The sequence below is a fragment of the Poecilia mexicana genome, unplaced genomic scaffold, assembly GCF_051168715.1.
Source record: "Poecilia mexicana isolate PSO_F unplaced genomic scaffold, ASM5116871v1 scaffold_19, whole genome shotgun sequence".
Classification (NCBI taxonomy): Eukaryota; Metazoa; Chordata; class Actinopteri; order Cyprinodontiformes; family Poeciliidae; genus Poecilia; species Poecilia mexicana.
Window position 1 is genome coordinate 9,534,633 of NW_028263388.1, and position 25,413 is coordinate 9,560,045.

The 25,413-nt window shown below is 38.9% G+C and overlaps 1 protein-coding gene across 2 annotated transcripts in view; it reads right to left on the reverse strand.

The window, feature by feature from the left end:
- ca10a (carbonic anhydrase 10 (inactive)a) overlaps positions 1-25,413 on the reverse strand; it is a 264,823-nt gene that overhangs the window by 209,492 nt on the left and 29,918 nt on the right. For both annotated transcript variants that reach the window (XM_088016503.1, XM_088016505.1), the window contains exon 2: positions 18,436-18,510. In XM_088016503.1, the coding sequence (XP_087872629.1) occupies positions 18,436-18,510 (75 nt within the window). The remainder of the gene's footprint in view (positions 1-18,435; positions 18,511-25,413) is intronic.

Consider the following 25,413-nt stretch of genomic DNA (forward strand, 5'->3'; position numbering starts at 1 on the left):
TACAGATTTTCCAATTATATTTCATATGCTCCTTTTTTTTTTTTTTCCCCACAGAGAAACAGAAAACATGGAGAAATGTTCAATGTGCAAAGCAGATCCTCCCCATCACTGAACAGTAATTGTATTTTATGAGATGGGAAAACCGTTCAGGAAGAAAGGCTGGGTGAGTAAATTAAACGGTTTCATGGGATCTGAATGGAAATGCTTTAATTCTTAGATTTCAGAAACTTGGATGTCATTTTTTTATTCAATCCTTTTGTTTCGTTTTCTGAGTGTGCGTGTATTTTTTTCGAACTGTTGGCAGCCCCTGAATCCTTCGGGCTCTACTATGGACCCAAATTATCTGAACGCCACATTGTGAGCTGGATCCGAAGCTTTTTCAATTGATTTATCAAACATATGAAAGATACAAAAAAATGAAGTTTCAAATAAAGAACAGACTGTGGTGAGTATTAGGGTTCTATCTACTATCCTATCTACCAGTAAGAGTCCTTTGGTGAGATTTTATAGTTTAATGGTTTTAAAATATAAAGAAACAGATATAGAACTCCTCCATGTAGAAAAATACTTTGATTAATGAAAACAATGTTTTCTATTTCTTTTAGTTATTTAGAACAAACCGAGTCAGTCAGGCATTTCATATACTTACTACATAAAAAAACTAGATATTTACAGATGGACATCAAAAGAAATGCAACTTTATTCACAAGTTGTAAGATCAATTAAAAATCACTTGGCTAAAACAACAGGTCATTTTAAGCCATTTCTTTTAACAGATGTAAACAAAAGTGGAAGATCAGCTGGTTTCCACCTGGTAAAGCAACATTTAAAAGCAAAGTTTCATTGAGGGCTCCAAGAGTTTGTGCAACACAATTGAGAAAGACAGGCTTGCCTAAATGCTTAGGTAAAAGGCAACTTAACTTCTATCAATGCCTCAAGAAAGCTTCTTAAGAAAAACATTTGAACTGAAGCGTACCGAAGAAGTCTATTTGATGAGAAGCAAGACATCTTGACAAAAATCCTCCTCAGAATTCAGGACCGTCATATTCTGCATGGCAGACCTACACCAGAATGATATCTGACTCAGTCGAGTCAGTAATCTCGACTGAGTGACAATGGACATCACACACTGATCTATAAACTGAGATACCAGGAGCATACTAAATAAGAACTTATTTTTACAAAATCCAGAGACGTTTGGAAACTTAGAAAGAAAAAGAAATGCAATTTTATCTGCTCGAAGTCTAAAGACGACCTTTTAGCACTGGCTTCTACCATGTCTGGAGGAAGGGGTGGTGCATGGAGACCGTTCTGTGACTCTTCACCCACACAAGCTGCTTCTCGTTTCTAACCGTCTCTGCTTTTACATTATGAATGCTCTTCAGTTGCCAAATGGGATTCAAATGGACTTCATCTGGCAATTGCACCTTTTCTGACACCGGTGTGTCGTTTGAGGTGTGTTACGTTTGATTATCTAATGGATTCGATGGAGCAGGATGAACTTACAATGTGAGGACGCTTTAATACTACGCTGAGTAATGCTGTGACAGCTTTAAAGCTGAACATATCAGTGTTGGGAATCAATACAACAGTTTATGAACCTTTCTAAATTGTTGACAAGCATGAGTGCATGCCATATCAATAACGTAGGTCAGTGATGTTCATAAGAGCTTTCCATCTACATTAAAGACATTTCCAGGTTCACCTTGTAAAATGACTTCCGTCACTCTTTCAGTAGTCAGCGTAATGAGGATTTTTACACTGGACACCTTTGGCTGGTAATTGCCATGCTGAGGATCATGCTACCTCTGAGTGGCACCTGATTTATAAGGAGGGTTATGTTATTGTCACATGTACAAAACTAACTGAGGCATAAAGAGTCTGCAGTTGTTAAAAGTACGGTGGGGAAACTAAAAAGTAAAGGTAAATATATCCAAAGATTCCTCTCTTAAACAATGTGAGCTACTAGATATAACATTTAAAGCAACGATATGCATCCAAGATGTCATGTCTGCAACACAGAAGCACAAAAGTCCAATTTAGGTTTTCTCAGGTAGGTAGGTAGGTAGGTAGGTAGGTAGGTAGGTAGGTAGGTAGGTAGGTCCGTCGGTCCGTCGGTCCGTCCGTCCGTCCGTCCGTCCGTCCGTCCGTCCGTCGAGTCAATTACACAGACAAAGTCTCAGATTTTCTGCCCCCTTTGTTTTCAGCGTGGGTCTCTAGTTTTCTTCTGTCAAAGCTCCTTCACAGTTTGAGGGCAACATTTGCTCCCTGCCAATATTTGTCTCTTTGTAGGCGTCTTCAAGTCCTTAGGTGTTTTACTAAAGACAACTTAAAAGCTCATTCTCCAACTCTGTCAGAACTTTGAATCAATGATGCTGCTTTCACTTTCTAATCCAATGATGATTTGGCTGGTTTGACTGATTAACTTGTGGGAGGTTTAGGCGACTTAAAGGTGTGGCTGTTCATGAAGACATCTCATTAACAAAAGGAATCATCTTGGCTATGTACTCTAAATGCTCTTGCGACATTTTTTTTTCATTGGAGTCTTTATACCAGACCAACCAAAATAAATTAATTTCAAAACAGTTATTTAAGCAGTGCTTACAAATATCATTTGATTTTCTTTGCATTAGGATACATATTTAACTTAAATATCTTTTAATCTTGTTCTGAAATCCACTATTTTTTTGTTGAACTACATTTTACATGAAGTCATGATTTATGAAAGGAGGAACTACTACTCCCAAGAGACACACTTTTTTTTTTTTTTTTTTTTTAAATTGTCCTGCACTTCAGTCATGTTGCAAGAAATACAGTTCATGAATGAAACAACAAACGCAGTGGAGGCTGATGCTCCAGCCAAGCAACCATTGGATAGCTGGAGCCAAAAGAAATAAATCTACCAGCACAGATTTTACTTCACCATTAGTATATACTGTTAATCTTGCAACAATTCAGCTTATTGTGCACCACGTGCAACTTGTTTCATGTGCTATTACAGCTATTAAAAAAAAAAAATCTAAAATTGACTAAATTATCCAAATGGAGTCCTTGAAGCACTCTACAAACCAGCAGCCCAGAAAAACGTGTCACAGTCATAGCCACTAAAATATTTACTGGCAGTATTTCCTAAAGGTCTCTGCATTTTCGGCTTGAGAGAGCTAAACTTTAAGCTGATATTTTAGCTTTGGTCACAGAACACACATTAAGCATCTGAAGACGATGATTGCCAGGGCTGCTGAGATCACATCAGGCATTATTTTACATTTTGGAAATAATGAGAAACAGTTTTGTTCTAATGTTTGAAAAAAAAAAACAACAAAAGTCCACACAGTCACCTCAGTTTTGATTTTAATTTTAAATGTATTTTATTACTGCAATTCATGAATATTCTTACAGTATTCATATTGTGAAGCATCCACATAATAGCATCGTAGGGTTTTCAAAATGCATTCTGTTATAATGAATCTTTTTGAGTTGGGTTGTTTCCTGATTGGGATGACTAAGTGCTACGGACTTTGAAAGCACAATGTCAGCTCAGCTGGACCAGCTGTGTGTGTGTCGGCAAGAAGGGGGTCAGGCTTAGCTAGCTTATCTGGCCCTTCAGTAGGACTGACGTTTATCTCAACATTACACCCTATTGTGTGTAAATGGACTGACCAAATCGAGTTGAGCTATACTTAGTGGGCCCATCAAGTATTTAGACCATTTTGTACTTATATTGGGGTTAAATAATAACAATAAAAAACACTTTCAAGACTTTTACTATGTTGTGTGTCCCTTTTACTACTTAGTACCTCACACCATCCCTAACTGTATTTCCTATCTACATCACATAATTACAACTTAAAAAATAGTCAAATACACAGCTAACATTACTCAGCAACTTAGAAGCATTGAAACCATAGCTCAATATCAAAATAGTTTTCCCTTGTTTACTGGTCAGTGGCAGTAGAGTTAATGAGGCACATAAATATGGTGAAGTAATCAAAGCCAATTTCTTTAGCTCATCCCCTTCATTTTTTAAATATGAAGCAATATGATTGATATCCTATTCAGCCTGTAAGTATTCATATTCCATCATGTATTTCCTTTGCAAGATACTTTATTTGTGCAAAAATGCTGGTGTAAAAGTCGTGGACCAATTTTACTTGGAAACAATTTTGCAACATCATAGCCAACTTAACCCTATAATCTAAGAAAGTGATTACACATTGCATTTTAAATCTATAACTTTTGCATTCTTTTCGATCTGTTCGACTAGAACCGGCACTCCTATTTCAAACTATAGACCAGCCAGGATGACACTCAGAAGTGGCCAGTGGTTTACAGAAAAGAGAAAAAAATGATACCAAAACATCACAAACTCCATAAAGTTCTACGTAAGATTAATCTATCAGAAAAAATGATGCTGAGCAATATTAGCATGTCATAGGTCTAACTTGACAATGCATTTTGTGTGAATGGATACTGGTAGGCTAGTCATAAGGGATGCGTAGCAACACAGCTTCAGGTAGATCCTGAGCAGGTGGATGTCATTCATAATACCAACATGTTTCAAAGAGTTGCTGGTGATCATCAGTCATTAGGATGTCTAAAAAAATGTGTTAATTTCAGTAATTTTTTCTTTCAAACGCGACTTGATTATCAATGTTTAATTCAAATCATTATATTTATGCAGTGTCAGTTCCCAACAAACCAAATCTCAAGACACTTCTCAAGACAAAAAACAAAAAACAAAAAGACATTTGCATACAAGCAATAAATTGTCAGTTCAGTCCAATCATCCAGAAAAAGTACATTACAAACATTTCAATTAAGAATTTATTATAACACTGCTGTGAAATTCAGTTTACAATGCCAATGTGTGAAATAACTTTTCATCTAAAAGGAAAACACAAAAACAGATTTATTATGATGATCCAATGGGGCTTTGCTTAATTTATCACTGAAAACTATCATGTTTGTGCAAAACTGGTGAAACATAATAACCGAATAAAATGTTGCTTTTAATTAAGATCAAGTCCTGCATGCTTTTGTTGTTCACTAAACACCTGAAGTGCTTAGTGATATGGTTGGTTGGACACCAACCACCACTGATTTCTCTGTCGGAAGCCTTCACAGGGTCTCAATGCAAGCTTGAATGACTTCAAATGTCCTTCGTCTTCCTCTTGCTTGGCACTTAAAATGCACTCTGCGGTTCTGCCTTCATAAGCAGGATGAAGGAAGTGGCAAGCCTGGGGATGCTGCTTAATCTCAGTATCTCACGGAGCACGCTAGTCAATGCAACACAAGTCCCTGATATAGTATTCAGCTTCTGCATTCTGCTGACACAACCCTGCAGATCCTCGAGGACAAAAGCAAGTTTTATCAGCGACGACTACCGCTGTGGTGATTGTTTCATTCACCAGTGCAGATAGACGAAAACTATTTCAGACACAAAGCTGAATCTTCATAAACGGCCGTGTGAAGAACAAAACGTACCGCGGCTGCAGTTAATCTGTCTAAACTGTAAAGTTTGATTAATAAAACGTAACCAGGGCTTAGCTTAAGCAGAAGCCTTGTAAGTGTTCACTTACAAAAGAGTGGATGAACAGATGTTATGTGCGCAGTGTACTTTGACTCTCCCGAATGCCACTTGGAAAAGGAAAAAAAAAAAGAAACATTGCAGAGCCGCTGACAGAGCAGTATATAAGCAGAGCGGGTCGTGAAGGGGAACCAGATGTAATCTTGTGGTTTTTTTCTCCTGTAATCTTCTTTGTACTGCGCCAGGCTCAGATGAACGTGCATTATTTGACTGGTATCAGTTTATAATCCCTTCAGTCTAACGTATCACTATCATTAAAGGCGGTACTCTTTGGCGAGGATATTCATACTTCGGCTTTTGGAGAGATCGTCTTTTTCAGACTTTAATATGTGGGGAGCCTCGCGAGCGTGCTCGGGCTGAATGCTGATACGCATTTGGGTCAAATGCTAACAGCTGAGAGACCGTGATGGTTTGGCAGATGGAATTCACACTGAAGATAAATAACAAGCACAGCATCTCTGGGTGAAGAATGAATAATTAGGACAGACAGATAGGGTGAGCTGTGAATAGAAACAGTGTTTCTGATGATAACGTAACTGGCTTAGACTTGCAGCCAGCAGAAGATGCATTGCTTTTCAAGTAGCTAAAACAACTCAATTGTTTTTGATCATTTTGCTTATATGAGGAGAGGAGATTCTTCTTCCATTCAGTTCCTTAACAATCCAAGTATCTTCAAATCGATGTAAATATCTCACAAGAATCTCTGAAAAATTCACTCGCAAAAAGAAACACAAACCCTCCCCACACACTTATTAATAGTTTCTAATCATTTTATAATACTCCCTCGATTAAATTTTTTTTTCAAGTTTTCAAGATTTTTTTCAAGTCATTGGTCACTTTTGCATGTTGTTGGAAGGCAACTGCTAATGTAACTTTCTCTGTGGCGTCTGCATGCTCTACCCATCCGTATTTGGTTTTCTCTATGTAGTCTAGTTTCCACTAAGAGTGCAAACTCATCTTGTTGGGCCAAGCATACCAAGTTAGATATCCAAATGTTTGACTGCCTGAGTAAATGTTTGATTAATTGACAGCCACACTGATCAGCTGCCATTTGCTGATGTAACCATCAGTCCCTGAACTTACAAGTCAATTGTCTTCCACTGTTGAACTTCCCAATTGAATCAATTGAAGGAAATTGTTAAGATTAGGCATGCATCGGGTCTGGCATTTGGATATTTTTTTTATATTACTATTCTTATTGGGTCATTTTTGCTAATCTTCACTGTTTGATTTTGCAACCTTTGTTACAAAAACAAAACTCTTGGCAAAAAAAAGTTCAAGAAAATTTCAGAGAGATGTTTGATCTGCATCAGTCTCTAATAAATCAACCACCTGAGGGATCTGCTTGTGTGTGTTAACATTCACAAACATGACATTGGAGCAAGTAAAGGCAGCGCACTTGGCTAATTACAAACTTGGCTTCACCTGAAAATGAGTGTGGTACCTAGAATTTGTCATTGGTTTGTCTTTAGGCATCTTAAGTTGATTTACCACAGCAGTTATCCTTACAGCCTGAGAGTTTCCCTTATGCCGGTTATTGAGAACAAGGAGATCTTGCAGAAAGCCTACAACAAGCTGAAAACTTAAGAGCAGAGAACAGTAAGTCCCAACATTTGTAAGAGGAACCTGTCTTTGGAATTTAATGTATTTTTTTTTAAATTATTTTTCTGGGGTTCTGAATTTGTGTGCACTGATTTTCTAAATTGTCTCTGAGGACAGTGTATTGTTTGAGTCTAGTCTTAGTTGTATCATACAACACAACATTATCATATACCGGCACATCCAATGAGCAGCAACAGTATCACTTTAGGCAACATCTTCAAGCAGCTCTGCTATAACCGTTTCGCAACCACAGACGGTACATTCGTGGATAAGTAAAAGTTATGCAGTAACATTTTGAGGAATATTGCAGCCGTCTATTGCCATGCTTGTACCACACCATTTTTTTCTAAGTGTTTAGAAATGAGTAAGTATATAAAAAATCTAAAAACAAAGTTGACTTCAGACCAGACAAATGTTTTTAAGCTTCCGCTCAACCAAGATTGACCACAACATTCTGCCTCATGCAATACAGCAACATCATCTCGGCATCTGTGTCTGTAATCTTAGGGGAGGTGCTGAAGTCTTTATTGCACCATATGCAACGTCTTAATGAATGCACGCAGGCTGTCAACAACAAAAGAGGGGAAAGCTGCTTTAGCAAAGTGGCATAAGGGATGTCACGGACTGATGACATTTATGTGCAACACAAAGGAGGGAGCATTGTCCTGCCAACGTTGCAGGACACTCAATTGGATTATTTGTGGCATCATGGCGTGAGGAGGAAGCCATGAAACTTTACATCACGTACCGATTCAGAGGATCCTGAAGGCGGCATGCGCCACTGACAGGTCTGGCCTTCATTAGGACGTTACCGAGACATCCACAGATAGTACATCTGTCTGTGCACTTCCTATGTAATGTCGAGTTCCTCTATGAGTTATATAAGCAGTCCATTATGCATCCTTTCATCCTCCTTCTCACCCGAGTTAAGTTTGTGTGGCATTGGCTTAGTCATCAACTCCAATGCAATGCAGAACTTTCCAATTACATGAGTCGATTCTGAATGCTTGTTTACACCACAGCAATGACAGCATAGTAGATGCTTAATTGAAAAGAAAGTGCATTAAAAGCTCTCATTTGTGTAAAATTATATGCCTTACTAAGAAAAACCAACAAGTTTTTCTAGGAATGCTATATGACAGAATACCACAGTATAACATAAAGAAGGAAGCCACAACTCGCCTCCATAGTGGTGCAGTTCAATGTGCATTAAAAGTCGATGTGCAAGGCTCTTTTGTGCCCATCAGTATTAGAGGAGCAAGGAGAGAGTGTGCAGTACTTGAGAAACCTTTTATTGATGATATCTGAATTCTAAGCCAAATGGAAGATATGGGAAAAAAAAAAAGGATGTGTTTCAATAGGGATAAAGTGGAGGGGCCAAAGTAACCCACAGAGCGAACACATCTTAAGTGATCATAGGAGATGAAAATGAAACGGTGAGGAGAAAGTTTTCTGTCATTACGGGAAGCAGAAGCCACAGCAGCTGTGATTGACAGATTCACACCGACCCGTGCAATTGAAGGATTTGAAGGAGGTGAGGAGAGCGACTGCACCCATCATCACAGGGTTACGGCCAGCTGAGAGGAATGTTTTTTCAATTTCGCTTCTTTTCTTCCATTTTGCCTGCGCCTTTAAGATCCCCCTGCCCTCATTCCCTCCTTCCAAATTTCAGCTCTATTCATCCCTGGTGCTCTCTTTCTCTTAACCTCCACTCGGCTGCCTCTGCTTTCATCTCGGCGCTTGGTCCAACTCGGACTTGACTTCTCTCCCTCACAACCACCCTCCCCTCTCCTCGCTCTTCAAACCCTCGCAGTCCGTCTACCTGTTCTCTCATCTCCGTTCTTTCATCTTTCCTCCCCAACCTCCCTTTGCACTCTTTTTCCTCTGCTGACATTTCTTCAATTCTCTTCTTCTAACTGCATCTTTCAAACCGTCTCCTTGTTTGAACTATAAAACTTTGCTTGTATTCTCCATCTATTGGTCATCTTCTTATGTCTCCAATTATCTGAACCCTTTGTCTCTTAACACCTTTGGCCTCTTCTCTTTTTTTCTTTTTGCTTTCCTTCTTTCGCTGTCAGTTGCCCGGCTTCCATTTTAAAGCATCATGCACCCACTTTAGTATGATTTCTCTGTAAAAAGGTTAGATGATTCCTCACACAATGTGTTGAAATAGATATAAAAAATGAATTAAAACCCAATTTGATGGTAGCAGATTATACATTCCATGCAAAATATTAAAAGCATTTTTTTCACTATGATTTGCAGTAGAGGCAACATTCAAACAGGTCATATGTTGCTTGACTTTTACTTAACTTTAGTTTGCACATCATCATACTTGTAAGTGTTCCACTTCGAGAAGTTCAGCTAGGAGGTTCTGGATATGTAGTTTGGGTTTTAGTCATGCAACTACTCGGAAGCCTTCTGCTTACTGCTTTCATGTTACTTTTGTTGTCATTTTACATACATTTCTTTTATCAAGTGTCGAACAGCGCGCATCCCTTTGCTACAGGATTCTCCATCCAACGTCCTCTAGAGTGCACAGAGTGAACACCCACCCCATCATCTGGTGCCATGATAATTCCTCTGAGTCTTTCCTTCAACAGAAAAAGTTAGGACTGCTTTTATCCTGTCATGTATTCATCATAAGACATGTAGACATTCAATTTCCAAGCATGCTGCTCCTGGCAGTGTTTTTTTAGTGTGGGTCTGTGTTGGTCTACGGGATTTTTTTTTTTTTTTTTTTTTCTGAAAGGGGTGGGAATCATCATAGCAACCAGAGTCTTTATAATTTATAACTTTTCATTTATTACATTGTTTAGAAGACTTTTTTTTCCCATATAAATCAATCACTGCTGCTTCCCTATGTCTTGTAAAACGTTGGTATTTGTGTGACATCTCGTTACAACTTATTACATTGATCATTTTCTGAGAGGCTGCATTGGCACACCTTAAAGTTTCTTCTGATATGTTCTTGTCTCTCTACTTGTTTTAACTTTTATTTGCCCTACAATCTCTCCTTCCTCCTCCTCTCTCTCCCTGCTCCAAGTCATTGGAGGGTAAATAAAGGGGAGGTTATGAGAGCCTTCCTGTCTGAACCCTATCCATCACACCGCCACTTAATTCTAACAGCTGTCGCTGAGAGCATGTTGGTGTGCGTCCGAGTAAGAACATTTGTGTGGCTACAGGCCCCGAGTGTGTGTACGGATGGGATTTTTTTTTTTCCCCTCCCAAATATGGCAGTGGTAATTGACAGAAGCTTTACAGAAATGTTAATGTGATGCCTGGGCATCAGCACACCATGTTTCTCTCCGCTCTGCTGAAACTGAATTATTTTCTGTGTGTGAGTTCTTTGGGGCATTTCTGACAGCAAGCAGGCTTTTCGCCTCAAAGCCTCTCCGAATGTGAACGAGCAGCGTGTCAGACACACACTTATACAGAAGAGGACAAACCACTACAGCTACTGCTGCTCATACAAGACCGTTATGTTGCGAGACAAGAGGGGTGTCCATCAAGCTCCAAGAGCTGTCACATGCAGGACTTCTGAAACGGAGCTGCCATTCCGGTAGAGATGTTGCCCTAATGCAAAGTGCAAACTGTTCAACCAGTTTTCTGTATGCTGTATTTCTGGATATGTTTTCTCCCTTTTGCTTCTCTATTTCCCATTTCTCTCTGTTACTTCCTCTTATGACTTCTAAACCATTCTGGATTTTGCTTAAAAACAAAATGTTGAGTCTTAAGCAGCAGTGCGCAGTGACTTCTGATGTGTACATAAAAATGTAAAAGATTCTAAAGATTTTGTTGACCTCTGAGGTGTCTCAGCCTTCTTTGACCATTTTGAATTATTTAGATTTTGCCTAAAGACAGTTTTACATCACAGCTGTATGCTTGACCCTGTTGTCCTGCCCCAAAACGGTCCTGGGCTCTTTCTGCCTGCAGTGTGCTTGTTCTGAATAAATGGAATCTGATTAAGTCTTTATGTGCTCCAACTCCCCCGTTACCAACAAGAATAGCAGACATAGAAAATTCAATTCAGTATTAATCTATCTGATTTCCCTTAACAGTCACCCCTAAAATACTTATACTGCAGACAATGGGTCCATGAGGACACCTGCGTCTTCATGAGAGTTGAGTTTTGAATTTGCTCGTTTGTTTTGCATTTGGCCACTTTTAGCCGTCATTTTCTATTTCAGGTTGAAAATGAAGTCATGCGTCTCATAATTTGTTGCCAATTATGAAAGCACATTTTGCACAACATCATTACTCATTTACAAACATGGATGCTAGGCAAATTTACCAATTTGTAAATTATTTTTTTCATACAAGCAATTATATTAAAATGTCCAATTTTTTTGATTACTCTAATGGGCAGCACCAGGAAATGAAATCTCGCCTTAGTCTGATTATTCTGCATGATTTGGAAGAGTAATGGTTCTTATCCTGTAGAAGAAAAATAAGAATTACTATGATTATTCCTTCTGGCAAACTGGAAAAATATTGAAGCCGTTTGAGGACATGAATTTGTAGATTTAACTTTTTTTTTTCGGAAAACAGAAAATATCAGCCGTCAAGCCGGACTAAACTGCTGCCTCTCAGAGAACCTGAAAACCTACAAGAGCTTTCACAATTTACACTTAAAGTACAGCTGAAGAGATCCAGTGTTTTATCCCGACACCTCAACGCTAATAGTTTGGGAAGGTACATCTGTGTCCCAAATTGAAAAAAACGTATCACGGCAGAGTTTCAGTGGCGAAGCTAGTATTTTACTATGATAGGTGGCGGGGTTTCCACTGGGGCCATATCTGTTTTGCTAGATGTTGACTGCCCTTCAAAAAAGTCTCATGTGTGCAATACCAGCTGTCAGAAAGCAGCCCTGTGCACTCTAAAGGCACTCACCTCGCCAGTGAGAGGCCCTTTCTCATCAGACCTGTCTGCAGCATAGTGGCTCCTGCAAATTTCAAAGTTGGATATTTTACCTGCGCAGCAGAGGCCGGCTTCAAAACAAACCGGCAATAGACAGTGGCTAATGGATATCCTTTTTCATCGCACAGATTTGCCAGCGACAAATGGAGCTTCGCCCTGCTGGTGTTTTCTCCGCTTCCTTAATTGGTCTTCGATCACCGATTGCCACCTGAAGACTATCTTGTTACCTCCTAGACATATACAAAGTACTGGCCAATTAGCATCTTCCATTGATTGATAAAAGGAGTTTAGCTGGATAAGTAAAAGGGGAACGAGACAAAAACACTTCAGGGGATTTTTTTGTTCCTCTCTTCTTTTTACAACCCAGATTTTTGACTCTGCAGCTGGAATTCTGTAATTGGTGGTTGGTTATTGTCTCAGTGGGATGTGAAAAATGTTTTTTAATCACCTCACAAGCCTGCAGGAAACACCGCTGCTGCTCGTTTGCTGGTACAAAAAGTGGACATCAAACAAGAAATCCCGGGTAGGAAAACGGCAGATTAAACGGAATTCAAATGAGGAGCTGTGATAAAAATGCACTGATGCCTTTAAAAACAAATCAGATGCAGAGATGAACGATAAGGCCTGATAATTAGATCGACTGCTCACACTTATAAGATCAAGAGCGCGCCTCCATGCTTCGTTAAGACTTAAAGTGCAGCAATTTCCTATCATAATCTGGAGAGCGACTGACACGACGGCAGCGCTGCACATGGTTTCAGTGTGCGCGTGTTTTCAAAGACAACACTCAGAAGAATGACATAAAATGACATTTTTCTAAAAATTCGAAAAGCTATAGATATTTTTTTTTGTTAGAAAGTGTTGTGTTTTCTCTCGTATTGTTTGCCTGTTGGGTACTGAGGAACATCAGAGCGTCAGTACTGTGTCTGAATGCATCACGTCTGACACGAGGAACACTTGTTTCGTTTCGAAGTCGTCTTGTGTGTTATGTTATGTGACAGTTTTCAAAGTGTCACCTCAACGTTCATATGTAGCATTTCACCATACGTTGCCAAAGGGCTAAAACAAAACATTCTGATCAGCCTTTTTATTCACAGAATATCTGAAATTACCAGTGTGTTTATACTGAATTGGTGTATGAAACAGTCAAATGCCACAAAAAAAAAAAATAAATAAATAAATAAATAATAATAAATAATGGTTTTAGGGAAATTAAACTAACATGGCATGCACTGGAATATCAAAATTTGTTGACAACATAGAACAACCTAATACAATAAATTCAAACAAATATCTGTTGAGCAACGATAAAATACCTTTAAGCATTTAATTTGGATGCCATGCACTTGGGAAAAAATAAAATCTACTTAAACCATGTAATTGAATTCATGTAAACCATTTAGATTTATCAAAAGTGGCTAATTATCTTCTACATAAAAACAGAAAAAATAAAGTAAACATAATTTACTGTTTGGTGCCAAGAAGTTGGGTCATTTCAGGAAAATTTGAGTTTAAAGTCCTTTTGAGACCAGTCAGAAGATATTTAGTCTCGCTAAAGAGTTTTACCTGCACCGTGGTTTCAGTGGTTACAATTATAGCCTCACAGCTAGAAGTACGGTCATGATTTAAAGCATTGGCTTTGGACTTCCTGTAGGGTGTTTCTATGTTCCATCACTGTCAACAATGTTGCTGTTGTAGAGTCTTGTATCAGCGTACAAAGAAACTTTTCCACCCATCTGGTAATTCAAGGTTGGCTTTAGGTGTCTATGCATGTTTACATGGCTGTCCTTGTTGACCTTAGAAAGTACTACTGACATTTTTAAGATCTGTGTCCAATTTATTAACAGTTTTATAGTGGATGTGCTGTAGGACAGAGAACAGGCTGCTACTGCGGGAGGAGGGAGTTTTTATGCCATGATTTCACTGTTTTCCCCTCCTGGTCAAATAACTATTGCCTAAATGAATATGAAAGTGCTGCATGTTACAGTGCTGCTAGTTGGAGCCACTAAGCGGCATGACAAGGTAAAATAATCTTCACTGGCACAGACAGAACGTCTGCATAGAATATCATGGCATTTGAGTAACAATTGTACAACATGACATGCACAGAAACCACAGCATATATCACAGCTTTCTTATGATCCACGTTCCCTCTGCAGTATCCTTTCAAAAATGTAATAGCACAATGTCTTGAAGAAAAAGTGGTTTCGCTCAGCGTAAAGCACCCACAGGCGCACTGAAAATAAATATCATTCGCATAAGGAACATCACAAATAAAAAAAAAAAGTCCATTGGAAAGAGGAATTTTCGGTTAAACTACAACAACCATAATCTATTAAAAGAAGATGATGAAATCCATCTCAAAGACAGATGCAGCTACAACAAATGCAACTTCATGAGAAATAAACTTCAAGGTTTAGGAGTGTGTGGCTACGATGTAGCTCACCACCATCAGCGTGCGAATGTGTGCACAAATGGCTGAATGAATGTAGTGTGAAGTGCTTTAGAGTCCTCTGGAGTTAATAAAGTGTTATACAAGTACAGCCCACTTACCATAAGAATGTTTGGCATTCCTCCATCAGGTCAAAGTCAGGGTTGTGTGCAGGGATGCACACAACGCTGAGTTCCTCCACAACAAATTTCACTCATTCCCATCCTTATGGACCTTCTTCTGTTCCCAGGTGCTGAGTCAAAAACGTGGCAACCTTGCCTCACTGTGTGCCTCAGCATGTGCTGTTCCAAACAGGGATGGAAACATGACTGAGATGCTGCTGTTCTTAACTGCTTCCACATTTGTTATGACACTGAGAGGAAGTTTCGATGAACGGACTGAGATCCCATCGCTGTCGCTTCGGCATCCAAAGCGTTTTGGTCACAGACTCATTCTTTCACGTTTGTGCAGGCAGTCTTCATGTCTGTGTGCTGGATTTTATGTCCCTTATACCATGAAAGTGACGGGCAAAACCTAAACCCAATGAATTAGGAGGGCTGACCAACACTTAGTCCGTCTCTTGTGATTTTGAACAGTGCCGTGAAACAGTAGAGACAACATAGGCAACCACATGCAAATTTAATTTCTAGTGTTAAGGCAACAGTGCTTTCAGAAAAAACTGAAAAAGAATGATGGTATAATGAAACAGGAGAATCCTATTAATCACACTGAATACAGGATTTAACTTCTGCTATTTTTGGATTTTTGACATTCTAATGAGCTCAAATAGACTTTTAAGGCACAGGAGGTTTTAAAGTTTTAAGTTGGGGGAGAATTTAATGAGATAAACTCTTGTGTTTTGGCAAAGATATGCTAATTAGAGTTCAGCTGAATTATAAAATAATACATGAGGCACAAATATGCTGTATACTTCAACTCACCAACTTAAAAAAAAAGCACTACTTGGGGATACAGAAGTTGAATAAATGGTTGAATCATTGAGCCTGATTGAAGCTGCAGGAGGAAGCACAACACTGAGGTTGGGAAGCTTTTAAACCCTGATTCAAGAAGTTAAACATTAAGACAAAAGGTGAGAGTGGAAGACGCACTTGGAGCCGTGTGACCTTTAGCAAATTTAAAGCTAATTGAGAGTGCTCAAAAGGATAAGCAAAGGTCATCTTTGATGACACAAGTCGGAGAACGTGATTTCATCTGATTTGCTAATGCCAGGGTGCAAATTTTCCAATATGAAAAGCTGCAGCTCTCGGTCTCCTCGGAGAGACTCATCGGAGAAGCCATATGAGCCATTAACGGGTAGAAAGAGGATCAGAGGTGGCACAGGGTTCCATCTCTGTACAATGACTGCGTCGAGCCTCACAATCGTCTCTCTTCTGGAGACGGAGGAAAAATAATTTCCATTTTTTTATTCCTATAGAGTTTTCCAACTGCCAGTCAAACGGAGAAGAAGCGTTGCAGCTGTTAAGCCTGCAAAATGTTTCATAAAGTATTCAAAAACTAGATGGTGCTAGCGTTTCCAAAAACTAATGCAATGATTCTCTCTCTCCATCTCTCTGGGACGTTTCAGGTACGAGTGGAGGAGGAATAGTTATAAAACTAATTCTTTCAGATTGCAGCTTTAAAGAGTATTTTCATTCCTTTGATATGTCCCAGTGTGCACATCCAACATGAAATCCCACTTCACAGAGAATTCTTTTATCACAAGTCACTGTCCAAGTAGACGAGGTTCAATAGGAATATTTTCCATCAATATTATCCCTCTCTGTGCCAGCAAATTAGGCTCCGTTTGGAGCTAAAAGGCCTCTCTCTCTCTGTCATATCCCGAATGTGAAATCCTGCTGGGTGCAGAACAAGGTAACTAGGGTTGGGAATTCTCTGCAGGGCCACTGGAGAATCTCGAATAATGTTTTCACAGCCTTAGCTGTTGTACCGTAGTTAGGCCAGTAAGTTTGTCAAGGAGAACTGCTGAAAGACATAGTTGTGATATAAAAAGAGCAGTAAAATAACCTTTTTTTTTTCTTGTGGAAACAAGGGGAAGCCTTTACCCACTTTGTGCTCCCAACACTACATCAAATGTTAACCTTTATTTGTGCTCCGGTTCCCTGGGGCCTTGATCCTATAACCGCTGCCTTTAACACAACACGGTTAATCGCCAGCTAAGGTGGAAGCAGTTTAAGTCGTGACCATTGTAGTGGGAAAATGAGCTTAAAAACCACAGATTGTATTTGGTCCTGTGTGCAAACTAAAATCAAGTACTGAGTTATTTAGCCGTCTTAACTTTCCAGTGTAGACGACGATCTTTTTGTTAAATTCAATCCTAATTAGAAAAAAAAAAAAACTTGTGATCATTTTTTTGCACTTAAATGTTTATAATCACATATTTTTAAGGGCAGCCTAAGTAAGCAAAGGCAGTCTTTAAACATTAATTTTATTGATTATGTGAAATAAACTATGAAGACCAACATGGCCGTTTGTGAGACTACACAGGTCTCCTTTTGAGAAGACATAACGCTGACTCAGCACATTAATCTCTCCCAGAAAATCCTGAAGGAAAATATCTGACCAAGCGTTTGTGATCTCATCTCCAAGAACTCTACCTAGTCGACCTTGTAATAGGTAAAAGGAGGATCATGATGAAGGTTTTAAAGTTATACAAGGCATCACGCTTTTCATGTTTATGTCAAATACTGCTGATCTTTTCCAAGGTTGCAACTCAAATCGAGATGAATACCAGGAAACATTTGCCAATCAGCTTTTGTCCAGTTTTGGTGAACCTGTACGGATTGTAGCCCGTTTCAAGTAATCTGCTGCTACATCCAAATATCTTTTTGCAGCTGTAGTCTACATAGCTTGCATGCAATCTTATAACTTTTTGTGTTAACCACAAACATAACGGCATTGATATCGAACTGAGCCAGCGAGTGGATTTCTGCTCTAACATTGATATCACAACACAGAATCAAGCAGAAGTCCTTTAACTGGTAGATCCACAAATGCATTACTTACTTTCACAGTAAAAGTAAGTCTGGCTCAAATTTACAGTAAAAAGAAAATAAAAGAAATCAATTAAAACCGTTTGCCTCAACTTCAAAGTTTGTTTTTTGTTATAAAACCAAGGCTGCCACTGGTGTTAAAGAGGCAGCAGTGCAGAAAAGTACATTTCCCACAGATATTACATTAAAATAAAATCAATGAATTTCATTAAATTTCTCTTTTTTTTATCTGGCCTTTTGGTATTTGTCAGGATTTTTCAGACAACCAGATTGTTTCCCCACTTTTTGGTGGCTGGGCAGGAAAACACTGAAGGGCCCATTTGTGTAACAGAATATGGTATTTACGCACCACAATCCCCTTGCATCCCACACTGTGTGTAATCTGTAGCTCTTGAATTGAAAGCAACGTTAATACTATATTTTACTGACAGTAAAACCTTACTTAAATATTTCCAATTTGCTTCTCACAAAGAGATAAATTGCCTTGCACACACAAATTTGCATACAACTGCAGGCTTTATCAAGAGCCTCTCAGTTCAGAAAAAAAAAAAAACAATCTTAGGAAAACATTAGCCTCACACACACACACACAAGATGGAAAGGTTGGAGGTAAAGGGAGTAGCTGTCAGTCAATCATGTGAAAAAGCGTCAACTGTGTGGGAAGGACAAAGAGGTCTTGTCAGAATAAGAAAATATAACTCTTGCCAACGGCAAGGTGGCTCGATGCTATCTTAAATATGTAATAAGTGGCAACTTCAAGATCAAGCACACTGTGTTTGGAGTGTATGCACACAGAGGGGTGTGTGGGGGGACAGGTGGGGTGGAATGGTGTTCAGTGGGAAAGGCTCCACACATCAAAGTGCAGCATGCTGTTTGAGGCTCACCTGGAACAAAGCTCCCTTGCACCACTTCCTTGTACGCCCACCATCCTTCATGAATTTTCGGTAGGTTTGGTTGAGCTGCGAGGTAAAAAGAAGACAGAAGCAAGGACATCAGCCTTTTATGTATAAAACGCAGAGTACCAAGCAAAAACCATGTCCTAAAGGTTTCACAGACATCCGAATCTTGTTCTGAAGAAAAAGAAAAAAAAAAGAAAACAATTTCAGACACACCAGCTTCTCTCAGAAGAAGACCTCAGCAAACAGAGCTTTAGACATGGCTTAGGACTATGCCGGAGTTCTTTTGTGGAGAATACAAGCTCTTACGCCAAACCAGCTTAGCACTCTTAAGAGACTGTCTCTTGGTGCAGAGTCTTTCACGGCATTATGGAAATGCATTCTGTAATGTTGTGAGCACCAAAAGAAAGCCTTAGATTAGAGCTGGGTGGTGCAGTATAATTGAGGTGATGACATTAAGGTCCAAGGACAAAGAGGCGAGGTTTGACCAAGCGTTACCCACTAAGACTTTGGGATATTGCTTTTTACACCTCTTCCAGTTCATTTCCCATACAGGAAAAAAGCAAAGTTTAATCACAGTGCAGAGGTTGCCCTGCTTGCTTGGCTATAATGGAGGTTGAGGTGACCAAACAACCCTCATCATTTTTGCTATCCCTGTACACCAGCCTCACTGCACCAAAGCTGGATAGCAGGTTCAATTTCAAATGAGTGAACTGGCTGGACCAAGTCCAGAAAGGCTTTCTAAACAATCAGTGCAGCCACAAAACTGGGAAGCAGCAGCTCACATTTGAACTAAATCTACACCGACTAAATGTCTAGGGTCCTACAAGGTTTGAGTTTTTGTCTTTTTACTCAAAATTATCCACAGTTCCTCCAACAAACTGAACAACTCCTTCGAGGCCTAGAAAGAAATTTCCCCAACCGAATAATGAACTGGTTGCTTCCAGGCCAACACTGCTGAGCCACAACAAAGACATTTACTTTTTTCCAAAAAAACACAACATCATTCATGAAATTTAGCTAGAAGGTCTTTGTTGGATCCATTCTTCTGAGGTATACCTTAGTTTACTGCAGCAGCTTGTTTGTGGAAAATAAAAGTCGGGATTTATGGCTACTTAAGTGCAATCTATATTTAGGAACTGCACTTTTACTCTGCTGGTATCTTTGGAAAAGACGTTCAGAAAATTAATATGAGTAAAATAAATTGGTGAGAGGGGCGGGGGGGGGATCTATATTAAAATCATGTATATCAAGACTGTATATTTGCTTGTTTAAACAGTCTTTTCCTGTAACATTGTAGAGTTCTAAAGGACACAGGAGGTATTTGTCCCTTCTTTTGCAGAATTGTGCTTCCTCTCTAGTGTAATATTTTCTTCTGTCCAACCAACATGTTTTCTGTATAGTTAATGGGTCATTAAGCCTCATTTTTGGGTCATTCTCCTGTAAAAGTCCAAATGAAAACTTATTTTAAGTTTTTATTTCAAAGAGTTTATGATGCCACGATGACTAATAAGCTTCGCAGAATCTACAACAGAGAAGTAGATCAAACACATCTCAAATCCTCAACACAGCTACAAAAAGTACTTGTATTTGGTATATATATATATATATATATATATATATATATATATATATATATATATATATATATATACACATACTTTGTAAATAATTTTTATTTCCCTTCCAAATATATCCCCATTCATGAGAATAATGAATGTTTGGAAAGAGTAGCAAAGATGACCATGACTTGCACGAAAAAACCAAATAAAACCACAACAGCCTTGCACCTCTTTCTCAGGCTGGTCACCAGCTTGGTCACACACCGTTTCATTGCATTGCATCACATTCCTCAAATTGCATTGTCACAAGTCAGTTGTGTTGTTCAATCTCCAACACCCACGCATATCCCACAAGCATTTCATGGCGAGTGGTTGTGACTGCAAGATGCCACTGTGTCCTCGCCACTCCATGGTAGTGAAGGTAGTTTCTAATAAACTTTGGTCTGAGCCCACTGCAAGAGTAAAGAAATGGGATCACCGCTGGTTGCAAAATCTCACCTTAGCACACATATGTCAGAGTCAAGGCCCGCGGGCCACATCCGGCCCGCGAGAAGTTTTTTTGCGGCCCCTGGGATGATCTTGATTTATTATTAGAACCGGCCCGCAGACCGCAGCAAGCCGGCACAACGTCTGAAAAAAAAATCTTCCTTATTTGAACTGTAAGTAGTTCTTTAAATGTTCTGTGAGATGATGTACTTACCCATGTATCCATAACAACCGGAACTTTCAATATCCACCAAGTTATTGCCGAAATATACCGTCTATTAAACGAGTGCCCCCCGGATTAATTACATTCTCTGCAGCTGCAGCTGCGAAGTTACCGTATTAACCCGATACTTGCTGGAAAGTGCAACGTCTCCCCTTTCAGAAACCGTTGGAATTTTTCCACTTAGCGCTACGTGTGGCGGAATTACGGTACTGCAAATTTAGATGTGTCGCCAGCGACACATCTAAATTTGCAGTACCGTAATTCGCCGGCGACACATCTAAATGCCTTGACTCTGACATATGTGGATTAATAGATTTTTGCACTTTATTTTATTGTATTTCAATCCAATTATATTTTAAAAATATTTCAGTTGTGTCTGTTGAAAATTAAAGATTACTGACAGAGCCATAAGAAAATATTGCTTTATTTATCTGATCATATTGGAATATATTTGTTAGGTTTTCAGTAGGTTCAATTAGGTTCACTAGACTATATGCGTCATTTAAAAAAATTTCAATGAACATTCGATCAGTCCGGCCCTCGGCTTGTAGCTAAATTTTTTATTTGGCCCTCCGTCCATTTGACTTTGACACCCCTGCCTTAGCACATCTTTGTATTAAGATATATTTTTTCCAGTCACTTTAGCAATCTGGTGATACCAAAAGCTGTTTGGAAAAGAGAATTTGGAACATTTTCCATGGGGAAAACTTTGATTCTGACCTCTGCTGCTCAACCCAACAAATGCATGTGTCTTCGCAATGTGGTCCAATTAAGGAGAAATATACAAGGTTTGCTTATTCCAATTTCCAGACTGCAATCCATTACTTCGTTCACACGCTATGAACACTGCAATGCGGCTAATATATGGGTTTTCACCAACAGGTCTCAGAAGGCTGGACTGCTGTGTGATGAAGAGGACAGCATAATCTCAAGAGCAAATTTCCCCCGTGATGAAAGTGGCAATGAAAGCGACAACGAAAGACACCAAGTGTGTGTGTGTGTGTGTGTGTGTGTGTGCGTTTGTTTGTAATACCTTGTGGGGACGATTTTCCTGACATATGCTACGTTGTGGGGACCAGGCTCAGGTCCCCACAAGGGGAAACCCTGTTTTTGGGTCAGGGGTCAGAGTTAGGGCTAAGGTATGAATTGAGTTTTGGTTAGGGTTAGGTATGTGATGGTTAGGGTTAGGAAAAGGGTAAAGGTAAGGTTTAGGCTGTAGAAATGAGTAGAAATGAATGGAAGTCAATGGAAAGTCCCCACAAAGATAGCAAAACAAACGTGTGTGTGTGTGAGGCTGTTCAATTCAGACACTGACGACTACTTCAGTGGTTTTAGTCCACACAAGGAAAACGAAGATGGCAATCAATGGCTTTCCCTGATAGTCTACTGTATTTTTAAGTAGCTTGTTACAGAAAAAGAAAATGTCATTAAAAGTAAAAATAAAAAGTCTTAGTGTAAATATATCCAGATACAATGTGAACTTGTGTAATATTTTTTCAGTTAGAAGCATATTCAAATGCAGTCAATACTCCAAGTACACTGAGCTTATATCAGGAAATTGGAACCAGCACAGTAGATCTAAAAAAAAAAAAAAAATCACAACCTAGTATTGGCTGCGACAGGCTGCACAGAGGATTACAATTGCACAGTTCTGTCATAAAACATTTGTAAAAACATTTGTTGTGTGCAAACCAATCAGCTTATGAGAATGTCCATTATTTATTTTTACTTGAATGGAGGTTATTTCAATAGTAGCCGTTACATTCACCTATGCATGCATCAAAAACTTACATTTTAATTTCCATCATCTGACACCCTGTAATTTACCTCCGTCTCTTTAAGAACCTAGCTCTGGGGAAATGTATCCAAACGAGAAATATATTATTTCCACAATTTAAGACTACAATCAAAGCATTCTTTGAGAAGTCAAAACCATTTCAGCTGAAAATAACAGGATGTAATTTATGACATTTATTACTTTTAGTATTTCAGATTCAGTGACTCATATTGGGAGATGTTTTGAATGGCTGTCGTTCTACGTTGAGCATATTCTGGTGAGCTACAAAGCAAAGTGATGTACCTGCATTTGGGAGAATCAAAAAATGTTCCCAAAATACTAAAGCCAACGGGGAGTGATGAAGCCATCAACCATTAGGAGGGAAAAAAAATACAATTTTTGCATAATTCTGGAATTCCATGTTTTCTCAATATTGTACCACGGTCGAGTAAAAATGAAAAAAAACATTTGTAACCTAAGTATTAAGTTTCTTCTCAAATAACAGGAGGGAAACAGCCAAAGATCAGGCTCTTGTTCCTTTTGTTTATGTGAACAATCCTCTGTGTAAATGGACTCCATTTATTGAACGAGTTTCTACTCTGACCACTCGAAGCACTTTTACGCTCACGTCTCAATTAGCCATCGACACACACGCTTGCACATCAATTCGCAGACTGGTGGTGTGAGATTCAGTGTATTATCTAAGAACTTTTACAAAACAAGATGGAAGAATAAAATAAAAAGATGATCCCCCCCGATGTTTATGTAAAACACTCCACAGTCATTTCCAACACCATGTTACTTTTAAAACTAAGATGGTAATTAAGATTCTTTAACATACAGCCTTGACAAAAATCTTGTAGCCTGCTGTAATGGCTGCTTGGGGACATGCAGTCAAAAGGTGAGCCACAATCATTTCCTGCAGCTCAGCAGAAGGACTGTGAGGAGAAGTTAGAGCAAAGTGGCACAACACGCCGTGTCCCATTTCTCACAATGACTGGCTGAGGCTTGAAACACGCTTCCTGACATCAGCAAAAAAGAAAATGCTTTCGATCTATAAAAAGGAAATGCAGACTAGATACTGAGGAAGGCGGAGATGCAAGGGGAGGTCTTGATGGATCGCTGTATTTCATTTTACAGGGTCCCAGAGAATGCACGATGCTTAAAATGTCAGCGATGTGGTTTAAGAGAGGTGGGACGGCTGTACGCTGTCCACCGTTTTCCAGGATCCCACACCGTTTCCGTCTCAAGGGCATTCTGGGCCTCGCGGTACGACAGCATTCACATTTTTTTCTTTCTTTCCAGGGACATCATGTTTACAGAACTAAATAGCTCCTGCATATTTCACTTGATCACGGTAGCTAAAAAGTCTCGCTCCTTTTTCAACTTCACAGTCTTGTCTCATGTGAAAACTTAAATTAATTCTGTTTGCTAAATGACACCATAACATTTCTTTTTAGGGTTCTTATTTTATCATTTTTTTCTAATTCAGAGGCTTACATATAGAGATCACTTCAAGCAATTTAGGGAATCCAGAAGAGTTTGTAAGCTTCTGATAAAAAAGATGGTTAACTCACAAGATGAAACTGCTTTGCCAAAAGCATCCATTGACATCATGTCCGATTCTGAAAATGGACAATGTTTCAGCAGTCTTCGATTCCATCAAAAAGATGCGTCTTTTAAAAACACTTCATAGCCTTCTTAAGGGAGGTTCAGAGTTTACTTTTCCAAGGCTTTAGTGTCTGTTTAAAATATGCCTCAGGTTTGTGAGTGTAGACCAATAGAATCTGTTTTAGGTTAATTTTTATTTTTACAAAGTACACAAAAAATTCCTTAGATCTCTTATAAGATGTCCCAATGACCCTAAATACACAGCAAAAATACGGTAGCTTAAGGTTAAAGTCAATGTTGGTTATGACCACTGCCAAAGCTCTAAACTCATCCCATACTGCGTTCGTGAACAGAGTTAAAAACGTTCAGCAACAGTTACATCAGAAATAATGAGCCAAAATTCCAGAAAAATATTGTGAGAAGCTTGTTAGAGGATTCCCCAAAGAACTGACCCAAATCTACAGTTTGAATGACAGTTCTTAGTAAATAAGGAAAATACTGAATTTAAAGAAGTAAAATCTAAAATATCACTTGCATTTTTTTCCTTCGTACATTTAATCCTCACTGATTTAAAACAGGAAAAGTTTAGTCTGATTTAAGTTCTGACCATGAGACAATAAAAGGTTATGCCTCTTAATGCAGTGTATGGAAATAGCTGGTTTTAATTATATATTTAAAAAAAAAAATCATGTTTTATACATGATAGCATAATGATCTGGATGGCCTTTTTTCTTAAATAGGACAAAGTAACTTAGGTTTTAGCAGAAGTGACAAGCTGTGGTAGGCTACATGAAGACGCTGCAGCAGGTATTCCTGTGGACAGATTCCTCCTCTATGCCTTCATGACTTCATCAATGCTGCAGCTAACATCCACCTGACAAAAGGACTTCTTCCTGAAAAATAACTTTTGGAGCATCCTATGTGTTCCTCTGATCTAAATCTCATTAAAAATATCTGGATGTGACTAGAAAGACTTAAAAAATAAAATAATTTGGAGAATGCTCCCACCACCCAACCTGGAAATTTGCAGTCATGTCTAAACTACAGCTGGCTGCTAAGATGATACTAGATTGAGAAGGATTAGAAAATGCTGGCAAAAAAGGAGAAGCAGAGAATCATGGGATAGTCTGAGGCATATTCTATACATTGTACTTCTATGACACCCAGCCACTGGTTAGCTGTCCTTTTCCTGCCATTTCGTAAATGGAGGGAGAAAGAAATAGATTGTGGTTTTACTGAATGCCATGTCTGGGATAGTTTTAGGGTTGTTAGTATTGCATGTAAAAATAAAATCGCCACCTTTTGAT